This window comes from Scyliorhinus canicula, chromosome 15 (assembly GCF_902713615.1).
Source record: "Scyliorhinus canicula chromosome 15, sScyCan1.1, whole genome shotgun sequence".
NCBI lineage: Eukaryota > Metazoa > Chordata > Chondrichthyes > Carcharhiniformes > Scyliorhinidae > Scyliorhinus > Scyliorhinus canicula.
This window is the reverse complement of record NC_052160.1, coordinates 45893753-45917381: the sequence shown is the minus strand read 5'-3', so window position 1 is coordinate 45917381 and position 23629 is coordinate 45893753. Positions and strand designations below refer to the sequence as shown.

The 23629-nt window shown below is 49.6% G+C and overlaps 1 protein-coding gene across 2 annotated transcripts in view; it reads left to right on the top strand.

Moving 5' to 3' along the window:
• The window catches only part of drc3 (dynein regulatory complex subunit 3), a 107140-nt gene that overhangs the window by 60160 nt on the left and 23351 nt on the right, over positions 1-23629 (top strand). For both annotated transcript variants that reach the window (XM_038820599.1, XM_038820598.1), the window contains exon 8: positions 14770-14901. In XM_038820599.1, coding sequence (XP_038676527.1) covers positions 14770-14901 — 132 coding nt within the window. The remainder of the gene's footprint in view (positions 1-14769; positions 14902-23629) is intronic.

Sequence of the window (23629 nt, the reverse complement as noted above, 5' to 3'; positions counted from 1 at the left end):
ATCTTTCTTTTGGAGAGTACAAGCACAAAATTAACAAGTCCTGAGCAATTTTATTTTCTCATAAACCTCGGGGCAGGGTCATTGATCTATGAAACTGACAGGATAGAAAGCTTTTAAACAGTAACACTGCTGCCTTGCATACAAGAAAGGCAAATGCTCACAGGACTTCTCTGAGAACATGCTTTCACTGCTTTCCAACTTTTGAAAGTCATTTCATCAAGCTTGGAGTTAGTTCACTTTGATCTGTACTTACCTGCTATCACCCTTCACTGCAGCATGGGAGGGGCTTATGTAGATATACCATGTTCTTTTAACGAGGCAGAAAATAAGCATTTGCATCAGCAGGAGCAACAGTACCAACAGTGGCTGCCTTCTCTGCAGGTATATGTTGTACATCCACAGGTCAGAGGTGATGGACCTAGAGCTGCGGCTCAAAGGAGGTAATACTCCCTATACAGGGTGTATACACAGTAAGAAGTCTTACACACCAGGTTAAGTCCAACAGGTTTGTTTCAAACACGAGCTTTCGGAGCACGGCTCCTTCTTCACCTGAAGAAGGAGCCGTGCTCCGAAAGCTCGTGTTTGAAACAACCTGTTGGACTTAACCTGGTGTTGTAAGACTTCTTACTGTGCTCACCCCAGTCCAACGCCGGCATCTCCACATCAGGGTGTATACAAGCAGAGGATCAACTTCCTTGAGATGATGGAGCAACAGTGCCTCAGGAGTCTGAGGCTTTCACAGCAGATAGTTGATGCCATCTGCTGCCTCCTTCCAAGAGGGCAAGGTTAGCATGCAGTGCCATTAGCTGTTAAAGTCATCACAGTCCTGAATTTCTTCATCTTCAGCTCCTATCAAGGATCTGCTGGTGATATCTGCAGGATTCCACAATCTGCTGCCCACAAATGTATCCCTGAGGTGGCAGAACTCATGTTGCCAAAGCAGCCATTTACATATATTTTGACACTGATAAGCCGATCAGACCCAGACTCTCTTTTTTGTTGCAGTAGCTGGATTGCCACAGGTATAGGGAGTTATGTACTGCACATAAATGGCAATCCAGGCACCCTTTGATCAAGGCACCCTTTGATAATTCAGAAGTATTCAGTCAATCAAAGGGATTCCAATCCATTAATGTTCAGTTGGCATGTGGACCAGTGGAATGTTGTCATGCATGTCTCAAAGCTGCCTTGATACCTTTATTCTGCACCAATCATTTTTTTTAAATTTAGAGTACCCAATTATTTTTCCAATTTAGCATGATTAATCCACCTACACTGCACATTTTTGGGTTGTGGGGGGTGAGACCCAAACAGACACGAGAAGGAGGTGCAAATTTTACACCTATCACATCGATCACAAGTCTTTGCACTTCCAAGCAGTCTAGTTTGTGGCTATTTGGAGACAATCTGTGAGAACCCCTACTAGTGATGCAGAGGAAACATGCAAACAGCGCAACATGAACCCAAGCCATTTAGAAAGAAACAATTCAGGTGTCTGGACAGATCTGGGGAGACCTTTCATTTTGTACTGTGAAAATGTTTCGACAATGGTAATAGTCTGCTGTGTCTTGCACAGCGTGGTGCGGCAGACTGAACTGGAGCTACAGAAGGACTGCTCTGAATCTTTGGAGGAGGAAGAAGACCAGGCTGAGGAGCCTAATGTGAGCAAGTGCCTGTAGCTGCTCAGCCAAATGCCAGAGAAGGTTTGAATAATCTGTGTGCGAAGCCTTATTGTGGTGGTATGACTAGGAGGTTTACGGTACCTATCTGCCATTGGTGCAGAGCACTTGCTGCCTATTGGCTCAGGTCGGTCATGTGCCTCTCTGCTGATTGGTTGCGGCTAGTCATGTGACTGCTCACCCATTGGCCGAGAGGCAAGTAGTCCCGCCTATGAGGCGGCGTACAAGAACCCGTAGGACCCGGCAGTCGGCCTTTCTCTGTAAGTCGACTGCCGGGCACACAACTAGTTGATTAAAGCCTGATATATGGAACTTCTTCACGACTCGAATCCAATTGATGGTACATCAATTTAATCAACTAGAATTTTGAAATGGAGCTTCGGATCAAAACAGACTGCCTGCGCATCGGCCCACATGCTACAAACGCGTCAGCAACTTTTGAACATTGGCTGGCGTGCTTTAACAGCTACCTCTCCACCACAGGCAGCCAACCCACCAAGGAGTAGAAACTCCACATCCTCCACTCGTGCGTGGGCACCGCCGTCTACTCGATGATTGAGGATGAACAAGACTATGACGCAGCCATGGACCTTCTGAAAGGCCATTTTCTCAGGCCTGGTCACCAAGTTTACGCACGGCATCTCCTGGCTACAAGGCAGCAGTTCCCTGGTGAGTCCCTTGATGAATTTTATCGGGCCCTCGTTGTCTTGGGGAGAAATTGCGCCTGCCCGCAAGTTACTGCGGCAGAACATACGGAACTGTTCATTCGATATGCCTTCGTTGCAGGCATGCAACCTTTTGCAATACGCCAGCAACTATTAGAAAAAGACACTTTAAACCTCGCTGAGGCATGGACCCTCGCATCCTCTCTGGAGGTTGCCGACCGAAACGCCCGCACATATGCCCCTGGCTGCGCGGCAGCCCCTTGGGCAACGTGGCACGTAACCCCCTGTCCCCTGCCGACTCCGAACCCCCCAGGCCTGCGCTGCAGGGCGCCCCGATAAGCTCACGGGGCCCCGCTGTTACTTCTGTGGCCTGGCCAAGCACCCCCGTCTGGGCTGTCCAGCCCGCTCCGCAGTATGTAAGAGCTGCGGTAAGAAAGCTCACTATTCAGTGGCCTGCTAATCAAAATCGGTCGCCCCCCCCGCGCTCCTCCAGGGCCCCGCGTGGCACACATGCCTCTCTGCCCCCGCTCCCAGCCACCACGAGCGACCCACGGACCTCTTTGCCCCTGCCTCTAGCCACCACGAGTGACCCACGGGCGCCGCCATTTTGGGTCCCGGACGCCACGTGTGGGTCCCAGGTGCCGCCATCCTGGGGCCCCAACCCCACGTGCGGGCCACGGGCGCCGCCATCTTGGGGCCCCGTCTCCACCTGTGGGTCCTGGGCGCCGCCATCTTGGGGCCCCGACTCCACGTGCGGCCAACGGGCGCTGCCATTTTGGACCAATACAGAGGACCCACCAGCGACTACTCCGCAAATGAAGACAACCCAGACCTCCTGCCACGACTCGCTGCAGTGACTCTCGACCAGTCGCGACCACGCACGCTCTCCACGGCGACGACACAGATCCTTCTCAATGGACACGAACAGAGTTGCCTACTAGACTCCGGGAGCACAGAGAGTTTTGTCCACCCCGATACGGTAAGACGCTGCGCGCTCCCCGTTCACCCGGCCAAGTATAAGATAGCTCTAGCCTCAGGTTCGCACTCCGTCCACATCACCGGGTGCTGCGTAGTGGACCTCACGGTCCAGGAGAGGGTTTTAAAAAATGACAAACTCCTTGTCCTCCCCCGCCTCTGCGCACCAGCACTCTTAGGACTGGATTTCCAGTGCAAACTGCAGAGCTTGACCTTTAAATTCGGCGGCCCTATTCCCCCCCCCATATTGTCTGCAGACTCGCGTCCCTCAAAGTGGACCCCCCTTCCTTGTTTGCGAACTTCACCCCGGATTGAAAACCCGTCGCCACTAGGAGCAGACGATACAGTGCCCAGGACCAGATCTTCATCAGGTCCGAGGTCCAGAGGCTACGAAAGGAAGGAGTCATCGAGGCCAGCAACAGTCCCTGGCGAGCCCAAGTGCTGGTAGTTTGGACTGGGGAGAAAAACCGAATGGTCATTGACTACAGTCAGACCATCAACAGGTTTACGCAGCTGGACGCGTACCTTCTCCCTCGTATTTCCGACCTGGTTAACAGGATCGCGAAGTACAAAGTCTTCTCCACGGTGGACCTTAAGTCCGCCTATCACCAGCTTCCCATCCGCGCGGGTGACCACAAGTACACCGCGTTCGAGGCAGATGGGCGCCTCTATCACTTTCTAAGGGTTCCATTCAGTGTCACAAATGGGGTCTCGGTCTTCCAACGGGAGATGGACTGAATGGTTGACCAATACAGTTTACGGGCGACCTTCCCGTATCTTGATAACGTCATCACCTGCGGCCACGACCAGCAGGACCATGACATCAACCTCCAAGAATTCCTCCGTACCGCAAAACTCCTTAACCTCACATATAATAAGGATAAGTGCGTGTTTCGCACCGACCGTCTAGCCATCCTCGGCTACATAGTGCGTAATGGAATGATAGGCCCCGATCCCGAACGCATGCGCCACCTAATGGAACTCCCTCTCCTCAACTCCCTCAAATCCCTTAAACGCTGTCTGGGTTTCTTCTCTTATTATGCCCAGTGGGTCCCGAACTACGCCGACAAAGCCCGCACCCTCATCCAATCCAACACTTTCCCACTGTCGATGGAGGCCCACCAGGCCTTTAGCCGCATCAAAGCGGATATCGCAAAGGCCACGATGCGTGCTATCGACGAGTCCCTCCCATTCCAGGTCGAGACGACGCGTCTGACGTAGCTCTGGCGGCCATCCTCAATGAAGCGGGCAGACCTGTGGCCTTTTTCTCCCGGACCCTCCACGCTTCCGAACTCCGCCATTCCTTGGTGGAAATGGAGGCACAGGCCATAGTTGAAGCTGTGCGATATTGGAGGCACTATCTGGCCGGCAGGAGGTTCACCCTCCTCACAGACCAGGGGTCAGTGGCCTTCATGTTTAACAATGCACAGAGGGGCAAGATCAAGAACGACAAGATCTTGCGATGGCGGATCGAGTTGTCCACGTACAACTACGATATCTTGTATCATCCTGGGAAGCTCAACGAGCCTCCTGATGCCCTGTCCCGCGGTACCTGCGCCAGTGCGCAGATTGACCACCTCCATGCGGACCTCTGCCATCCAGGGGTAGCCCACTTCTTTCACTTTATCAAGACCTGCAACCTGCCCTACTCATTGAGGAGGTCAGGACCGTGACCAGGGATTGCCACATTTGCGCAGAGTGCAAACCGCACTTCTACCGCCCCGAGCAAGCGCATCTGGTAAAGGCGTCCCGCCCTTTTGAACGTCTTAGTATGGACTTCAAGGGTCCCCTCCCCTCCAACAACCGCAACACCTACTTCTTAAGTATGATTGACGAGTACTCCCACTTCCCTTTCGCCATCCCCTGCCTCGACATGACCACGACAACCGTCATCAAGGCTCTCCTCTCCATTTTCTCCCTGTTCGGTTACCCCGCGTACATCCACAGCGACCAGGGGTCCTCCTTTATGAGCGACGAACTGCGTCAATTCCTGCTCAGCAGGGGCATCACCTCTAGCAGGACGACCAGTTATAACCCTTGGGGTAACGGGCAGGTCGAGCCGGAGAATGGCACAGTCTGGAAGACTTTCCTACTGGCCCTACGGTCCAGAGATCTCCCTATCTCCCACTGGCAAGAGGTCATCCCGGACGCCCTCCATTCAATTCGGTCTCTCCTCTGCACTGCCACAAACCAAACGCCTCATGAACGTCTTCTTGTTTTCCCTAGGAAGTCGTCCTCAGGATCCCCACTCCCGACTTGGCTGGCCACACCCGGCCCCAACTTGCTCCGGTAGCACGTGCGGGTGCACAAGTCCGACCCGTTGGTGGAACGAGTCCAGTTACTCCACGTTAACCCGCAGTATGCGTACGTGGAGTATCCCGACGGTCGGCAGGACACGGTCTCCCTTCGAGACCTGCGGCCCCAACCCCCCGCATCAGCACCCTCCGCCCAGTCCCACCCCTCCCTGGTGCCCCCACAACGTGGCATTCAGAGTTCCAATGTACAAGTTGCACATTTTTCCCGTTTTTTTTCTATTTGTGTACTGTTCATTGCCGTTCATTGTATCTGCACAGTCGTCGCGAGCCAGTGGGCAGCCACCATTTACCTCGGTACACCTCGTTCTCTCTAGTCATACCACCAGTCCCAACAGCACCCCCACCCCCTTCTTTCTCCACAAGGGGTGAATGTGGTGGTATGACTAGGAGGTTTACGGTACCTATCTGCCATCGGTGCAGAGCACTCGTTGCCCATTGGCTCAGGTCAGTCATGTGCCTCTCTGCTGATTGGTTGAGGCTAGTCATGTGACTGATCACCCATTGGCCGAGAGGCCAGTAGTCCCACCTACAAGGTGGGGTATAAGAACCCGTAGGACCCGGCAGTCGGTCTTTCTCTGTAAGTCGACTGCCGGGCACACAACTAGTTGATTAAAGCCTGATATATGGAACTTCTTCACAACTCGAGTCCAATTGATGGTACATCACTTATGGCATACAATACTGAACCCATTCTCTCCCCACTCCATATTCAACATAATTTTCACAGTACAATATTTCTCCAGTTTATTCATACACTTTGCTCGTCTTCCACTCTGATCATATAATTCTCCCCAAAGCCTATTGTCCATTTTATTTTGTACTTAATGATCTGATGAGCTGCTCGCAGAAAAATACTTTTCACTGAACCTCAGTACACGTGACAATATACAAATCCAATCCAATTGGAAGGCAGGAGTCATCAATGGAAAAAAACTAGACACTGGAAAATTGAAATAAAAGTGCATAATTCATTCACATTTTACAATCAGTTAGCACACTGATATTTTGATGATCCTGTAGTGCAACTTTCCTTTTTCCAATTACCTTAACAAGGTGCTGCTCCAAGTGGCTTCAACAAAGCTGGAGTCAAGCTGCTCTGACAGCCGAGCTCCCTGTGGCATCCATCCTTTGGGTTTCAAGGCTCCTGAGGGTCACTAAAACGACTCTCCACCTGTGTCTGCGCAAGAGCAATATTGGTCATCAAAACAAGAGACAGCATGTGCGGCTCTGACTGAGAAGCGAGGTGGAGCGAACAGTGAGGAATAGAAGCACTTTGAACAGAGTCCACACTTCCAAATTCAAGTTCTCCATTTTCTTTGACATGACTTTCCTGCACTCACTTGCCAGCCAAGAGCTGAAGAGCATTTGTTGCACGTTAACCTATGGCCTCCCATCATTCAGCGGCCTCCCAGCATGTGGTCACGCTGGCACCAATTAGTACAACTTTTTAAAAATGTGAACCTGGCAGAAGGACTTCTGTGGGGAGCCAAGGTGGTGCCTAGCCATGTTTGCTCACAGGCAAAGAGTTCGGGGGTGCTGGGCTTGCCACCCCTGCGCATGAGAGGGAGTGGGAGACCTACGGCAGGGGTGGTCCACCATAGGAGGGTTGGGGGAGGAGCTAGTTGGGCAACCAGCGGGCAACTGCTCATGGCATCACCATGCCACCACTGGATTGTGTTTACCTGTTCTGGTGGCAACCCTTGTCCCTACCTGTCTGCCCCACTGACTACCCATAACCCCCACTGACTGCTGAGGGCATCTGAAGGCTATGAGCGGCATAGTAACACAGTGGTTAGCACTGCTGCTTCACAGTGTACGGGACCCGGGCTTGATTCCTGGCTTGGGTCACTGTCTGTGTGGCGTCTGCACTTTCTCCCTGTGTCTGTGTGTGTTTCCTCCGGGTGCTCTGGTTTCCTCCCACAAGTCTCGAAAGACATGCTGTTAGGTGAACTGGACATTCTGAATTCTCCCCAAGTGTACCTGAACATGTGCCGGAATGTGGTGACTAGATGCTTATAATAGTAATTTCATTGCAGTGTTAATGTAAGCCTATTTGTGGCACTAATAATGATTATTATTATAATTGCTAACAGGAAATTGGCAATTGTGGTTAAATGAGCACTTCACACAACCCAAGTGGATCCCCGTGGGTGGGCGGGCCATGTTAACATGTGGGAGCCATTGCCTAGCATCCCAATCAGATGTGATGCCTGGGCACTGTGCCTGGAGGCAACAACATACACGGAGCAGCCAACATCCAAACACGATTTGAGGATCTTCGTTGCTGAGGTTGAGGTCTTTGTAGACGGTGATCGCTTCAGAATGTGAGATATGGAAAGCCATCAGTTGGTTTGGAGCAGCGAAGAGAGCAGGGAGGAAAAGCAAGATGGCGGCGGGTGGAGATCAAGCAGCGTGGGCGCAGTGGTCGCGAGAGCAGCAGGAGTTCCTCAAAAACTGCTTTACGGAGCTGAGAGCAGAAATGATGGCACCAATGAAGGCGTCAATAGAAAAGCTGGTGGAGACCCAGAAGGCCCAAGGGGCGGCGATTCGAGAGGTGCGGCAGAAGGCCTCAGAGAACGAGGATGAGATTTTGGGCCTGGCGGTGAAAGTGGAGGCACACGAAGCGCTACCCAAGAAGTGGCAGGAGAAGTTTGTGGACCTGGAGAACAGGTTGAGGAAAAATCTTCGGATTCTGGGTCTCCCTGAAGGAGTGGAGGGGTCTGACGCTGGGGCATATGTATTACAATGCTCAACACGCTGATGGGTGCGGGAGCTTTCCCGAGGCCCCTGGAGCTGCATGGGGCTCATCGAGTCCTGGTAAGGAGGCCTAAAGCCAACGAGCTGCCAAGGGCTGTACTGGTGAGGTTCCACCGCTTTATGGATAGAGAGTGCGCCCTGAGATGGGCGAAGAAAGAACGGAGCAGCAGGTGGGAGAATACGGAGATCCATATCTACCAGGACAGGAGTGCAGAGGTGGCCAAGAAGAGGGCTGGTTTTAATCGGGCCAAGGCGGTTCTCCATCGGAAGGGGATGAAGTTGGAATGCTGCAGCCAGCGCGATTGTGGGTTACGTTTCAGGACCATCACCACTATTTTGAGACGCCAGATGAGGCCTGGACCTTTATTTAGACCAGGGGTGGGCAAACAAAGGTCTTTATGCGGCCCACCAAGTCATTTTAAAATTTTTTTATTTAAGGTTAATGGGGGGGGGGGCTGTTGGGTTACTTACTGGTATAGGGTGGATACGTTGACTTGAATAGGGTGATCATTGCTCGACACAATATTGAGGGCCGAAGGGCCTGTTCTGTGCTGTACTGTTCTATGTTCTATATGAGACGCCCAGAATCATAACCGGGTGAAGTAATTATTTTACTTAATATACTATGCTGCCCTTTAAAATTATGAATTTCTGAATGTGGCCCTTGCACGGAAAAGTTTGCCCACCCCTGATTTAGACTGAAAAGTTGGACTCGAACTGAGGGTTTGTTGTCGGGGGGTGTTTACTGTATTTTGGGGGTGTTCTTCTGGTTTCGGGTTGAGAAGAGGGGACATGGGAAGGGGTGAGTGGATATGATGTGGGGGCTGTGTGAGTGTGGACGGCAGTTCTGTAGGGGCAGGTCCCCGCTGATGAAGGGGGGGTTGGAGGCCCGGGGTCGGGGAGCTGGGGCGAGGTCGCAGAAAAAGGAGCTGCGCCATGGAGGGCGGGGCCGGCTTGAATGGAAAGCACGGGCTTTTTCCCGTGCTAAGGAAGGGAGGGGTGGGGCCTGGGGGGAAGGGCGGTGCTGGAGGAGAGCGCATATTGATCGGCAGGGGGAGGCCGGGGGGGATTACCACACTGGGGGGTCGTTGGAATGGCGGGAGTGGCCGGGGTCAGCAGGAGTCAGCTGACTTACGGGAGCATAATGGGGGGAGCAAAATGGCTGGATGGTGGTCTGGCTGCGGGGGGGGGGGGGGGGGGGGGGGGGGGGGGGGGGGGGGGGGGGACTGGGTTGCTGCTGTATTGGCCAAAGGGAAGCTGGAGGTAGAAGAGGGAGTCGGGGCGGGGGTCTGCTGCTTGGGGGACTGGAGAGGCGTGAGGCGCAGGCACGTGGCTGTGGAGAGGCGAGAGGCACAGGCACGTGGCTGTGGAGAGGCGAGAGGCGCAGGCACGTGGCTGGCCTAAAAAAGGGGTTGGCTAGTCGGCTGGCGGGGGGGGGGGCTAGCCCCCTGATCCGGCTGATAACATGGAATGTGAGGGGCCTGAATGGGCCGGTCAAGAGGGCCCGGGTGTTCGCACACTTAAAGGGACTGAAGGCAGATGTGGTCATGCTTCAGGAGACACCCTTGAAGGTGGCAGATCAGGTGAGGCTGAGAAAGGGATGGGTAGGGCAGGTCTTTCACTCGGGGCCGGATGCGAAGAATAGAGGGGTTGCGATACTGGTGGGGAAGCAGGTGTCGTTTGAGGCGATACATATTGTGGCGGATAATGGACGTCGATACGTGATGGTGAGTGGTAGGTTGCAGGGGACGTGGGTGGTACTGGTGAATGTTTATTTCCCGAATTGGGATGATGCCGGATTTATGAAATGTATGTTGAGTCAGATCCCGGATCTGGAGGCAGGGAGCTTGATAATGAGGGGCGACTTCAACACGGTGCTGGACCCAGCACTGGACCGTTCCAGGTCCAGGACGGATAAGAGGCCGGCTGCGGCCAAGGTGCTCAGGGGGTTTATGGACCAGATGGGGGGAGTGGATCCATGGAGGTTTGCCAGGCCGGTGGCCAGAGAATTTTCTTTTTTCTCCCACGTCCAGAAAGCCTATTTCCGGATAGATTTCTTTATAATGAGTAGGGCACTAATCCCGAAAGTGGAGGGAACAGAATATTCGGTTCTAGCCATCTCGGACCACGCCCCGCATTGGGTGGAGCTGGAGTTGGGGGGAGGAGAGGGACCTGCGCCCGTTATGGCACCTCGATGTGGGACTGTTGGCAGATGAGGAGGTGTGCAGGCGGATCCGGGTGTGTATTCAAAGATACATGGAGGCCAACGATAATGGGGAGGTGCAGGTGGGGGTAGTCTGGGAGGCTTTGAAAGCAGTGGTTAGGGGAGAGCTAATTTCCATTAGGGCCCATAGGGAGAAGAGAGAGAGGCAGAGATTGATAGGGGAGATATTAAGGGTGGACAGGAGCTATGCAGAGGCCCTCGAGGCGGGGCTGCTTAGGGAGCGACAAAACCTCCAAATGGAATTTGATCTCTTGACCACGGGAAAAGCAGAGGCGCAGTGGAGGAAAATGCAGGGGGCGGTATATGAGTATGGGGAGAAGGCGAGCCGGATGCTCGCACATCAGCTTCGTAAGAGGGAGGCAGCGAGGGAGATTGGTGGAATTAGAGATAGAGGGGGGAATACAGTGTGGAGTGCGGTGAGAATAAACAAGGTATTTAGGGACTTCTATGGGGATCTGTATAGGTCTGAGCCCCCGGAGGGGGGGCAGGGGATGCGGCGATTCTTGGATCAACTGAGGTTCCTTAGGGCGAAGGAGGAGCAGGTGGCTGGTTTGAGGGCACCGATTGGGCTGGAGGAGCTGGTTAAGGGATTGGGGAGCATGCAGGCAGGGAAGGCCCCGGGACCGGACAGGTTACCGGTTGAATTTTACAGAAAGTATGTGGATCTGCTGGGCCCATTGCTGGTGAGAACTTTTAATGAGGCAAGGGAGGAGGGGACCCTGCCCCCGACAATGTCCCGGGCACTGATCTCGCTGATTTTGAAGCGGGACAAGGATCCATTGCAATGTGGATCGTATAGGCCGATTTTGCTCCTCAATGTAGACGCAAAGTTGTTGGCGAAGGTTCTGGCTATGAGGATTGAGGACTGTGTCCAGGGGGTGATCCATGAGGACCAGACGGGGTTTCTGAAGGGCAGGCAGTTAAACACGAATGTGCGGAGGCTCTAAAATGTGATCATGATGCCCTCGGTGGAGGGGGAAGTGGAGGTAGTGGCGGCCATGGACGCTGAGAAGGCCTTTGATCGGGTGGACTGGGAGTATCTCTGGGAAGTGCTCAGGAGGTTTGGGTTCGGGGAAGGGTTCATAAGGTGGGTCAGGCTGTTATATAGGGCCCCAGTGGCGAGTGTCGCTTCGAACCGGCGGAGGTCCGAGTACTTTAGGTTGTACCGCGGGACGCGGCAGGGGTGTCACTTATCCCCTTGTTGTTTGCACTGGCAATTGAGCCGCTGGCCATGGCACTGAGGGAGTCTAGGAACTGGAGGGGATTGGACCGGAGGGGGGGAGGAACACCGGGTGTCGTTATATGCTGATGACCCGCTGTTATATGTTGCAGACCCAGTGGAGGGGATTGTGGAGGTTATGCGGATCCTTGGGGAGTTTGGGGACTTTTCGGGTTATAAGCTCAATGTGGGGAAGAGTGAGCTCTTTGTGGTGCATGCAGGGGACCAGGGAAGGGGGATAGACGAGCTACCGCTGAAGAGGGCGGAGAGGAGCTTTCGATAACTGGGGATCCAGGTAGCTAGGAACTGGGGGGCCCTGCATAAGCTCAATTTGGCATGGTTGGTGGAACAGATAGAACATAGAAAATACAGCACAGAACAGGCCCTTCGCCCCACGATGCGGTGCCGTGGAGGAGGATTTCAAGAGATGGAATATGCTGCCACTCTCCCTGGCGGGTAGGGTGCAGTCGATCAAGATGACAGTCCTCCAAAGGTTCCTGTTTGTGTTCCAGTGCCCGCCCATCCTAATCCCAAAGGTTTTTTTTAAACGGGTAAGCAGGAGCATTATGGGATTTGTATGGGCGAATAAGACCCCGAGGGTGAAGAGGGTGTTTTTGGAGCGTAGCAGGGACAGAGGGGGGCTGGCGCTGCCGAATCTATGTGGCTATTTTTGGGCAGCTAATGTGGCAATGATCCCTAAGTGGGTAATGGAGGGAGAGGGGGCGGCGTGGAAGAGGCTAGACTGGCGTCTTGTGTGGGTGCGAGTCTGGGGGCGCTGGTGACGGCACCGTTGCCACTCCCGCCGACAAGGTACACCACGGGTCCGGTGGTGGCGGCGTCTCTGAAGATCTGGGGACAGTGGAGGCGACATAGGGGCAAGGTGGGGTCCTTGGTCTGGTCCCCGATACGAGAGAACCACAGGTTCGTTCCGTGTAGGACGGATGGGGGGTTTCTGAGCTGGCATCGGGCAGGGATTAAAAGAATGGGGGACCTATTCGTCGATGGGACTTTTGCGAGCCTAGGGGCGCTATAGGAGATATTTGGGTTACCTCCCGGGAATGCTTTTAGGTACATGCAGGTGAGGGAGTTTGTGAGACGGCAGGTGAGGGAATTTCCGCTGCTCCCAGCACGAAGGATTCAGGACAGGGTGATTTTGGGCGTATGGGTTGGAGAAAGCAAGGTCTCGGCGATCTATCAGGAAGTGCAGGAAGCGGAGGAGGCCTCGGTGGAGAAGTTAAAGGGCAAGTGGGAGGAGGAGCTCGGGGAGGAGATGGATGAGGATCTGTGGGCTGATGCCCTGAGTAAGGTTAATCCCTCCTCCTCTTGTGCCAGGCTCAGCCAAATACAGTTCAAAGTTGTTCATAGGGCGCATATGACGGGGGCGAGGATGAGTAGGTTTTTTGGGGTGGAGGACAGGTGTGTGAGGTGCTCGGGGAGCCCAGCAAATCATGCCCATATGTTCTGGACGTGCCCGGCGCTGTAGGGGTTCTGGAGGGGCTTTGCGAGGACTATGTCCAAAGTGGTGAACACCTGGGTCAAGCCAGGCTGGGGGATAGCATTATTTGGGGTATCGGAGGAGGCAGGAGTGCAGGAGCCGAAATAGGCCGGTGTTCTGGCCTTTGTGTCCCTGGTAGCCCGGTGGAGGATCCTACTAATGTGGAGGAATACGAAGCCCCCAAGCTTGGAAGCTTGGATTAACAATATTTTAGGGTTCATCAAGCTGGAAAGGATAAGGTTTTCCTTGCGAGGGTCTGTGCAGGGGTTCTCCAGGCGGTGGCACCCGTTCCTAGACTTTCTCGTGGAACGTTAGGTGGAGGTCAACAGCAGCAGCAACCCGGGGGTGGGGGGGGGGGGGGGGGGGGGGGGTGTTGGTTTTTCTTTTTTGTTTAGGTTAGAGGTAGGCGTTTTCCTTACTGGCGGGTTTATTTGTTAAATGGGGGGTTATTGTATTTTGTTGAAAATCCCATGTATAATTTTTGCTTGTTTTGTGCTGTATTCCATTTTCTGTTTGGAGTGTTTTGTTGAAAATCATTGAAAATTTGAATAAATATATTTAATTTAAAAAAAAGAGAGACAGCCAGCAGGGCATTCCAGAATAAAAAGCACCAATCTGCATCAAGTATCTGCTTAGCCCCTGTGTTGTAAAGGAGTTGATTGGTTGCTAGTGAAGTCCATCAAAATGACATCATGGGTTGTGCCACAGAGCATGAAGGGAGAAGCAAGGGGTGTTTTCAGTTTGATCAAAGTCTGCAGTTTAAACCAAAATCTTCAATGCTGCAGGGATAGTGATTAAAAAGGAGGATTTTGCAAGGGTGGTGGGTTCCGGAGCCGTCTAAGGCGACGGCGTGGGTGGGGGATGAGTTTCTGCATCTGGAGAAAATTAAATACAACATTAGGGGGTCGGAGGAGGTGTTCAGTTCGAGGTGGAGACCTTTTATCTCCTTTTTCAAGATTTGATGGTCTTCAGCAAATAGAGGGGCGTTAGAAAGGGGGAGGCGGAGGGGTCGCAAAATATTAAAAAGGGGCATACGGGGTGAGATAGTTGTTTATTATGATAATTGTATAAAGTTGAATGAACATTTTGTATATTGTAAAATGAAAAATGTCCGGAATAAAAATATTTTTTTCAAAATTGACCACACACTAAAGGGGTTTGGAAACACACATATCTGCCATTTCAAAATTAAATCAGACTGATTATGGACAGACGGGAAGAGTTTCCGTTTATTTCTCCCCCCTTGTCTGTAACAAGTTGTTGGAATGAGTGAAAATGAACAATGTGTATTTTTAATATATAGAAATGCTCTTCTTTCTTGAATCTGTGATCAAATCCAATTTATTTTACAGATTGAGGTTTGATATTTTGCTCTTAGATAAAAGTATAGCCAATATATTCTTCTCTAAAGATAAGCTGACTACTGTTTTCTCCATGCAGCTATTTGGTGAACTACAACACATTACTGATTCTGAACACTTAGAGACTATGATTAAGAACTTCAGGGCAGAGATTGATCAGCTATGGAGCAAACTAATGAACCTGGAGATGCAACTGGTTGACCAGTTGGAGGTAAGAAACTGAATTTAGAAACCAAGAAATTTACAGCATGGAAGGCGGCCTTTGGTACCTCACTCATAAGGAGTTTCTTCATTTGTGAACATAGATACATTGAGCACTGACAAGTACTCAGCCATTAGAAAATTGCAGACAACTCTGATCCTGTCCCTCCCTGTTAGGTGCAGGGATGGCAGGATGACAATCAAGAATTGGATTCCTGGATGTTTTTCCTCTCTTCAGCCCATGTGCACTGAGATCAGTTGATGTGGCCCCATCAATGTGCTAGCCGAAATCAGATAACTCAGCACAGATCAATGATCAAATTTGATTTTACTGCAATTATCCAGAAGATGCTTAAATGTGAAAAATATATTGCATCTGATCACCAATGAGCTATACCATCCCAAATCCCTTAATTCATCACATGCTGAATTCCAAATTTTTGCTGGGCCCTCTTGCAATTTAGAAGTTAGAGATTCAGCCCACACCTCCTTGTCTAGTTTTCATTGAGAGAAATGATTTGCTGCCATTTGAGTCTGTTGAGAAAATGCAATTTTCTCTTCTCGGACTTGTCATGCAAATAAGTGATATTTGCAAATGCAAAATGCAAAAAAAAAAATCACAGGATGTTCACTCACTTGTCCCACTAATAGAGCACTAGTTTCTTTGCTTTCAACCATTCTTTTTGTTAATTTTTTAAAATTAAGAGGCAATTTAGCATGGCCAATCCACCTACCCTGCATATCTTTGGGTTGTGGGGGTGAGACAAGGGAAATATGTGCAAATTCCACACGAACAGTAACCCTGGGCCGGGATCAAACCCGGCTCCTCGGTGCCATGATGCAGTAGTGCTAACCACTGCGCCTCCGTGCTGCCCGCTTTCAACCATTCTATAGCATTTTGTTTTTTGTTGAATATTTTCTTGTTTAATTGCCTCTTAGCTCAAAGATTAGTTACCTTTCTCATGTTGAGACAACAGCTGTCGCCCCTTGCCCTTAGAACCTGGTCAAGACTGTAAGTTCAAGAGGTGGAGGGAACAAATGCAAATCTGGATCAAACATCTCTTGTGCCCAGAAGTCCCTTTATCAAACATTTAATTTATTAGTTTATGGTTGTTGACTGGGACCTTTCTTCCCGACAATTATAGACATAACAACTTTATCTTTTTTTTCATATTTTTATTCACCATTTTCACATTTTCATCAAATTTACATCAACAAATAATAGCAATAACAAATACAATCGCAATCCTCTGGCCAACAATCCCATTATCCCACCCACCCTCAAACAACTCCCAACATTTTGAATATAGAACACCAATGAAAAGGAATCGGGAATCCACCATCAACCCATACATAAGCATCAGTAACTTATACATTCCAAACCCCCCCCCCCCCCCCCCCCCCCCCCCCCCCCCACCCAGTTCAAATGCAGTCTCGCTTACACTTTAAAACTCGGTAGAAATTTGAGTTACACTTCTCAGATGCAAGTAAAAATCTTTTATTGCCTCTACTGAGTACAATTGAGAGAAACTTAAATCTATTCTCACTAAAGCTTTGCCAGTAAAACACTTAAAGAGAAGTAGTTTATAAAACAATTTTAACTTTCAAAAATAATACAGGAATGGTTTCATGATTAAAGCAAAACAGCTTGCACGAACTTCAAGAGTTAAAATGGAAAAGTGAAAATACAAAAATAAAGATAGCACGTAGTTAGATCAAAGTATAGAGTGATCCTGGATAGAAAATGGCTGTCTGAACTCTCATGTTTAAGGAAAATGTTATCAGTCTGAGGCCATCTGTCCATACCTCTATGTCATCCTAATTGGTTTGGGTGAAATACATTTGATTTGATGGTTAACTGTCAATTCTCAATGTACAATATAAGTTTTAAATGTTTCATGTTTGAATATTTGTGTGTGCTATGGAATGTGATTTTGTGCTGTAATCAAGTCTGGTTTTTACTGATTTTCTGCTGACTTTCACTTTATCCATATTCTGAACAATGGTGGCTTCATATTGCTATGGTGCTTATTTCGACCTTGATCTTGATTACTGGTGCAGCTCATTTCTCAATATGAAACTTACTTTGAAATCTGTTCGTTAGAACAATAGTTCATTCATATTGTCAGTAGAAATGTTGCTTTTATTTTCAACTAGTTTGGAAATGTGTCAAGCTTTTTACCTCTGTTTAAGTTATGTGTTTTGTCATGACCTAAGGTTATGAATACTGAAATCCTTATTTTAAAATGGGTATTAAAGACTGGGCTTTAATATTTACATTAAAATAGCCTTTTACTTATCAGAAATAGCTGATTTCCTTCAGTCCGCCCTTTGATAAATTGAAAGATTAGGTGAGATATATCATAATAAGACAAAATGAAGGAGTAAATGCGATAGGATAGGTAAAAGTGTGAAGAGGAACTCATTCACATTGTCATTGATAGTTTCTTTGTTTAAAAACAATCTTCAACAATAGAGTGGGCAAGCTTTGCATTTCAAGCATAACAGCAAAAAATATTAAAATTAATCTTGAAAGAATTATTATTTTTAAACAACAGTTAATCAATGAATTCAATTTGATTCTATTGATTCAGTATTAATCTTTTAGCAATATGTTAGTAATACAGTCAAATAATTGATTGGTTAGTAACAGTTCAACAATAATATTGTAATTCTATTTCATCTAATGGTGGGGTTAGTGTGGATCATTCTGACTGTTGGGCCCTTGCGCTTAGTGAATAGTTGTCTAATGCATTTGATCATCAGGAATGACATTGTAATGAACTCCAATTGGCTTTATTGGTTGGCCAATTGGAGTATGAGCTCCCTCAATGATAGCACATTGAGGGGGCCCATATAAGCACCCGTGTAGGCTTTGTGAACCAGTCTTAAGTTGACTGGACTGCTAACAGCACTGTTTGTAGCTGCTCCTGTAATATCGTTATTGTAAATAAATATTGGTGTGGTGACGGAACTCCTGCCTCCCGTGGATTACTACAGTGGCGACGAGGTAAACTAAGAATTTTGCGGAGACCAGCTGGCACACTTGGAGGGTAAACCTTGCCATTTTAAAAATGCCGTTTTTTGGGAGGTTAGAGGCATTCGACCCGGCTATTGAGGACTGGTCCCAGTATGTGGAGAGAATGTGTTACTTCTTCCGGGCAAATGATATACTGACGGACGAAAGGAGACGGCTTATCCTGCTGTCGGCGTGTGGACCCTCAGCTTTCGCCATTATACGTAGTCTGACTTATCCCGATGCGCCGGACACGAAAAACTTACAAGAATTAACGGAATTTGTGAAAGAGCACTACGACCCAAAACCACCCCTCATTTTGCGTAGATACAGATTCTACACAGCGAAGTGGGAAGACAGGGAGTCAGTCACGAATGTCTTGACCCGCCTGAGAAGGCTGGCGGAAAAATGTGAGTTCGGCCCGATGCTAAATGAAATGCTTCGGGACCGGTTAGTGTGTGGTATAAACAACCTCACAATACAGAAACGCCTGTTGGCAGAAACGGAGCTAGACTGCAGGCAGGCGTTACAGCTCTCACTATCCCTAGAAAAGGCAGCAAGTGGGGCGCAGGAACTACAGGGTACGCTAATGGAGGTAGATACCTGTGAGAGGGACTACCACAACGGGTCTTGCTACCAGATAGCCGCTCTCAGGAAAAGCCTGAGGAATAGAGGGAAAAAGGAAAACCCCAGAACTGCCCCCAAGTCTGCCAGGACTAACTGGAGACAGAGGGAAGTACCGGCTGAGGCTCCCCCAACAGAGAAGGACCGTTTCTGGTGCCAGACAGAGTGGGGTAACAGCGACAGAAACCCTAGAAGGAGGTGGCAAAAGAGGAATAGCAGGCGGGGACACAGGGAAGTACACAACCTATATGCCCCATCCTTCTCTGAAGGGGAACAATTATATAATATTGCAACGAAGAAAGCAGAACCCATTAAGATTACCCCACGGGTGAACAGGCGGCTGACAATAATGGAAATAGACACGGGTGCGGCCGTATCAGTAATGGGAGTGGCAGCATTTAGAAAAATCAAAGATGGACCCCAGCCACTAACCCTAACAAAAACATTGCCGAAACTTAAAACCTACAAGGGGGAACCCCTGTAAGTTCTAGGCACGACTCATGTACCCGTGGAATATGAGAAACAATTGCTCAGATTACCGTTGATGATAGTAGAGGGCTCCAGACCGAGCTTAATTGGACGAAACTGACTGAAAGACCTAAAATTAGATTGGATGAACATTTTCCAGAGTGGAAGCGGGCAGTTGACTGGAGCACTCCAGAAATACCCGGAGGTCTTCCAGGAAGGTTTGGGGGAAATCATAGGCGCCAAAGCAACTTTGCATGTGAACCCAGAAGCCCTTCCGAAATTTTGTAAGGCCAGGCCGGTACCTTTTGTATTAAGGAAGAAAGTAGATGACGAAATAGAAAGGTTACGGCGCGACGGCATTATCAGACCAGTACAGTTCTCGGAATGGGCAGCGCCAGTGGTACCAATTTTGAAGCCAGACGGCTCAATACGTCTCTGTGGAGATTTCAAACAGACGGTAAACAAATACGCACTCCTGGACAAATACCCAATCCCGAAAATAGACGACCTATATGCCAAATTGGCAGGTGGGCTTTTGTTCACGAAACTGGACATGAGCCACGCCTACCTGCAGTTAAAACTTGACAAGGACTCCCAGATGTTTGCTACGATCAACACCCTGAAGGGCCTTTTTCGTTATACTAGGCTACCTTTCGGAGTGTCATCAGCCTGCGCTATACTCCAGCGTACGATAGAAAATATTCTGCAGGGACTACCGCAGGTGGCGATTTATTTGGACGATGTCTTAATCACAGGTAGGACAAACAGGGAACACTTAAGGAACCTGGAGGAAGTGCTCAGGCGTTTCGCAAAGACAGGCGTACGGCTAAAAAGGGAAAAATGTGTTTTTCTGGCCCCAAAAGTGACGTACCTGGGATATAAAGTAGACGAGTCAGGCTTACACCCATTAGAAGACAGAGTAAGGGCAATAAAAGAAGCCCCAGCTCCCACCACGGTCCAGGACTTACGATCATTTCTAGGGTTGGTAACCTGTTATGGAAAATATATTAAAAATAGGGCGTCCATCCTAGAACCCCTCCACCAGCTACTAAAAAAGGGGCAAGAATGGAAATGGTCCGCCCGCCAACACCGAGCATTTAGGGACATTAAGGAACAGCTGTCATCCGAAAATGTCCTAGAGCATTATGACCCAAGGAAGGAGTTGGTGGTCATTTGTGATACATCCCCCTATGGGGTAGGAGCGGTCTTCGCCTATAGAGGAAGGAATGTGGAAGAACGGCCAATAGACTATGCTTCGAGAACTTTGGCAATGGCTGAGAGGAAGTACGCCCAAATTGAGAAGGAAGGACTGGCGGTGATATTCGCAGTAAAAAAATTTCACCAGTATCTGTACGGGCGGAAATTCACCATAGTGATGGACCACAAGCCGTTATTAGGGTTATTAAAAGAAGACAAGTCAATACCCCCGATTGCATCAGCTAGAATCCAACGCTGGGCGTTGCTACTGGCGGCGTATAGATACGTTCTGGAGCACAGACAGGGAACGCGAGTAGCAAATGCAGATGCTTTGAGCAGACTTCCCCTCCTGGACACTCCGCCGCAAATACCAAAAGTAGAGGAGACAATAATGACTCTAAATTTTTTGGACACCCTACCAAAAGACACACAACATATTCGGTTGTGGCCGCAAAAAGACCCAGTTTTAGCCAAGATGAAGCATTTACTACTAACAGCGGAACTGGAAAGACTAGTGGAGCCCCAGATGCACCCATACTGGAGCAGAAGGGACCAAATAACCGTAGAAGACGGTATCCTATTATGGGAAGCCGGGTTAATAGTCCCAGCTCAGGGCCGTCAGGCAATCTTAACCGAGTTACATCACGGACACCCAGGGGTGTCTAAAATGAAGATGCTAGCTCGAAGCTACGTTTGGTGGCCAGGTTTGGACACAGGCATAGCAGCTTTGGTACGTCGGTGCCAGTAGTGCCAACGGGGCAAAGAGTACCACCAGCGGTGCCATTGCACCCGTGGGAATGGCCAGGCAGACCGTGGACCCACCTGCATATTGACCACGCCGGCCCTTACATGGGCTCAATATTTTTGGTGATAGTGGACGCCCACTCCAAATGGTTGGACGTCCACCGGGTAAATGCGGCAAGCACAGCATCGACGATTGAAAAGCTCAAGGCCTCGTTTGCAACACATGGACTTCCGGAGGTATTGGTGTCGGACAACGGAACGGCATTCACAAGTGGGGAATTTGGAAAATTCCTGAAGGAAAACGGAGTCCGTCACATCAAAACGGCCCCTTACCATCCAGCGACCAACTGCCTGGCAGAGAGCGCGGTCCAGACACTTAATGCGGGACTCAAGAAGCAGCCGGCAGCGTCAATGGACACAAAGCTCTCCCGCTGGCTGTTTGGTTACAGGACCACACCGCATTCCACAACGGGCATACCGCCAGCTGAACTCTTAATGGGAAGGCGGCTGCGAACGAGGCTGAGTCTTCTTTTCCCAAATTTAACGGGGAAAGTGGAGAAACAACAGGAGGCCCAACGCAGGGGGCATGATAATAGTTGGCAGCAGAGACATTTCCAGGTGGGCGCACCGGTTTGGGTCAAGAATTATGGGAATGGACCAACGTGGGTCAAAGGCACGGGAGAGTCCCAAACAGGGCCCATATCCTATGAGGTTTTGATAGGAGGTAAGGTGCTGAAGAAACACCTAGACTAATTAAGGGCAGCAGAACCACACCTGGAGGCAGGCGAAGCAGGACCGCCTCAAGCTGGGATAGCCCAGACGGAAAGGATACCCGCACCCCAGCCCCGAGCAATTTCTCCAGACCCCGTCATCCAGTCGTCAGAGTCGGAGATGGACACGTTCGATGAGGCCGCCGCGACACCTCTCCCCAAGGAGGAGGAAGAACAACTTCCAAGGAGGTCGTCAAGGAAAAGACGGGCATCTATAAGGTACACCCCGCCCACTTCGGAGAACGACCTGGCGGACGACACAGAGGTGACAGACCCAGACATGAGGAGCAGGAAGAAGCTCAGAGTAATGCCAGCTGGCAGGAATTCCTCGGACCTTGGGGGGAGGGGTGTAATGAACTCCAATTGGCTTTATTGGTTGGCCAATTGGAGTATGAGCTCCCTCAATGATAGCTCATTGTGGGAGCCCATATAAGCACCTGTGTAGGCTTTGTGAGCCAGTCTTAAGTTGACTGGACTGCTAGCAGCACTGTTTGTAGCTGCTCCTGTAATATCGTTATTGTAAATAAATATTGGTGTGGTGACGGAACTCCTGCCTCCCGTGGATTACTACAGTGGCGATGAGGTAAACTAAGAATTTTGCGGAGACCAACTGCCGCACTCGGAGGGTAAGCCTTGCCATTTTAAAAATGCTGTTTTTTGGGAGGTTAGAGGCATTCGACCCAGCTATTGCGGACTGGTCCCAGTATGTGGAGAGAATGTGTTACTTCTTCCGGGCCAATGATATACTGACAGACGAAAGGAGACGGGTTATCTTGCTGTCGGCATGCGGACCCTCAGCTCTGGAGCTCATACTCCAATTGGCCAACCAATAAAGCTAATTGGAGTTCATTACACTTCATATGGGCATGTGACTGCCCACCCAGCTTTTCTGATACCCTTGTCAAAAAAGAGGAACCATCTGTGAATCGGACTAAATCTGGGTTCTGTAGTGGCTTTTCTTCTACTAAGCGTACTTCTTCCATTTTCTCTATTATTTTCACACAGTCATGCCCTTCTTCCTCTCCTCCCTTTTGTTCCTCGCGAAACGGGAGCAAAGATGATGGGTTTACCGGACTGGCTCTGTGAAAATATAGGTTGGGTGCTTCCAAAACTGCTGTCCATCTAGCTGATGTAACTTGTAATACTCTGTTCATGGATAGTAGAGAATGGACTGAGTGTGGACATTTAACGGTTAACTTTTGGTCTAGGACAAGGCGAGATGTTGCCATTACTGCTTGACATGTGGCTTCCATGGTTCGTAAACAGCTGCCAAATGCTAACGCCATATTGTCAAGTTTAATGGAGTAGTATCCAACTGGTCTTAACTGATCATCATGTTCTTGGGCTAATACTGCAATCATGTAACCATCATTCTCATGAACAAACATGGTAAAAGGTTTTCCGTTGTTTGGAATACCTAAAGCTGGTGCTGAACATAGGGCCTTTCTCAAATTTAAGAATGATTCTTTTTGCTCTGAATTTAGTTGAACTGTGTCTTTTGATTTTCGGTTACCTTTTAAAAGATCATTCAGTGGCTGAGCTAACTGAGTGTAAGAATCAATCCAATTTCTGTTAAAACTGTACAGTCCCAAAAAAGATCTCACTTCCTGAACAGTTGAGGGTTCTTTAGCGGTTTTGATGAGTAAGTTTCCTTTTGCCTTTGAATATTTTCTGACTTAAGTAGACAACATCTTCCTGGGAAATTTGTGCTTTGGCAAAGCTAGCTTTGTGTCCATTATCACTGAGGTAGTTCAAGACCACACGTAAGTCTTTTTTGTGATCATCTTTATTGATGGAGGCTATCAGAATGTCATCTACATACTGGACAATGATGGAAGGCAGAGCAGGCAGTTGCCTGAGATGGTTCTGTAGAGCCATGTGCTGATGTGTTATTTGAGTTGGTTTAACACTGACTGCAA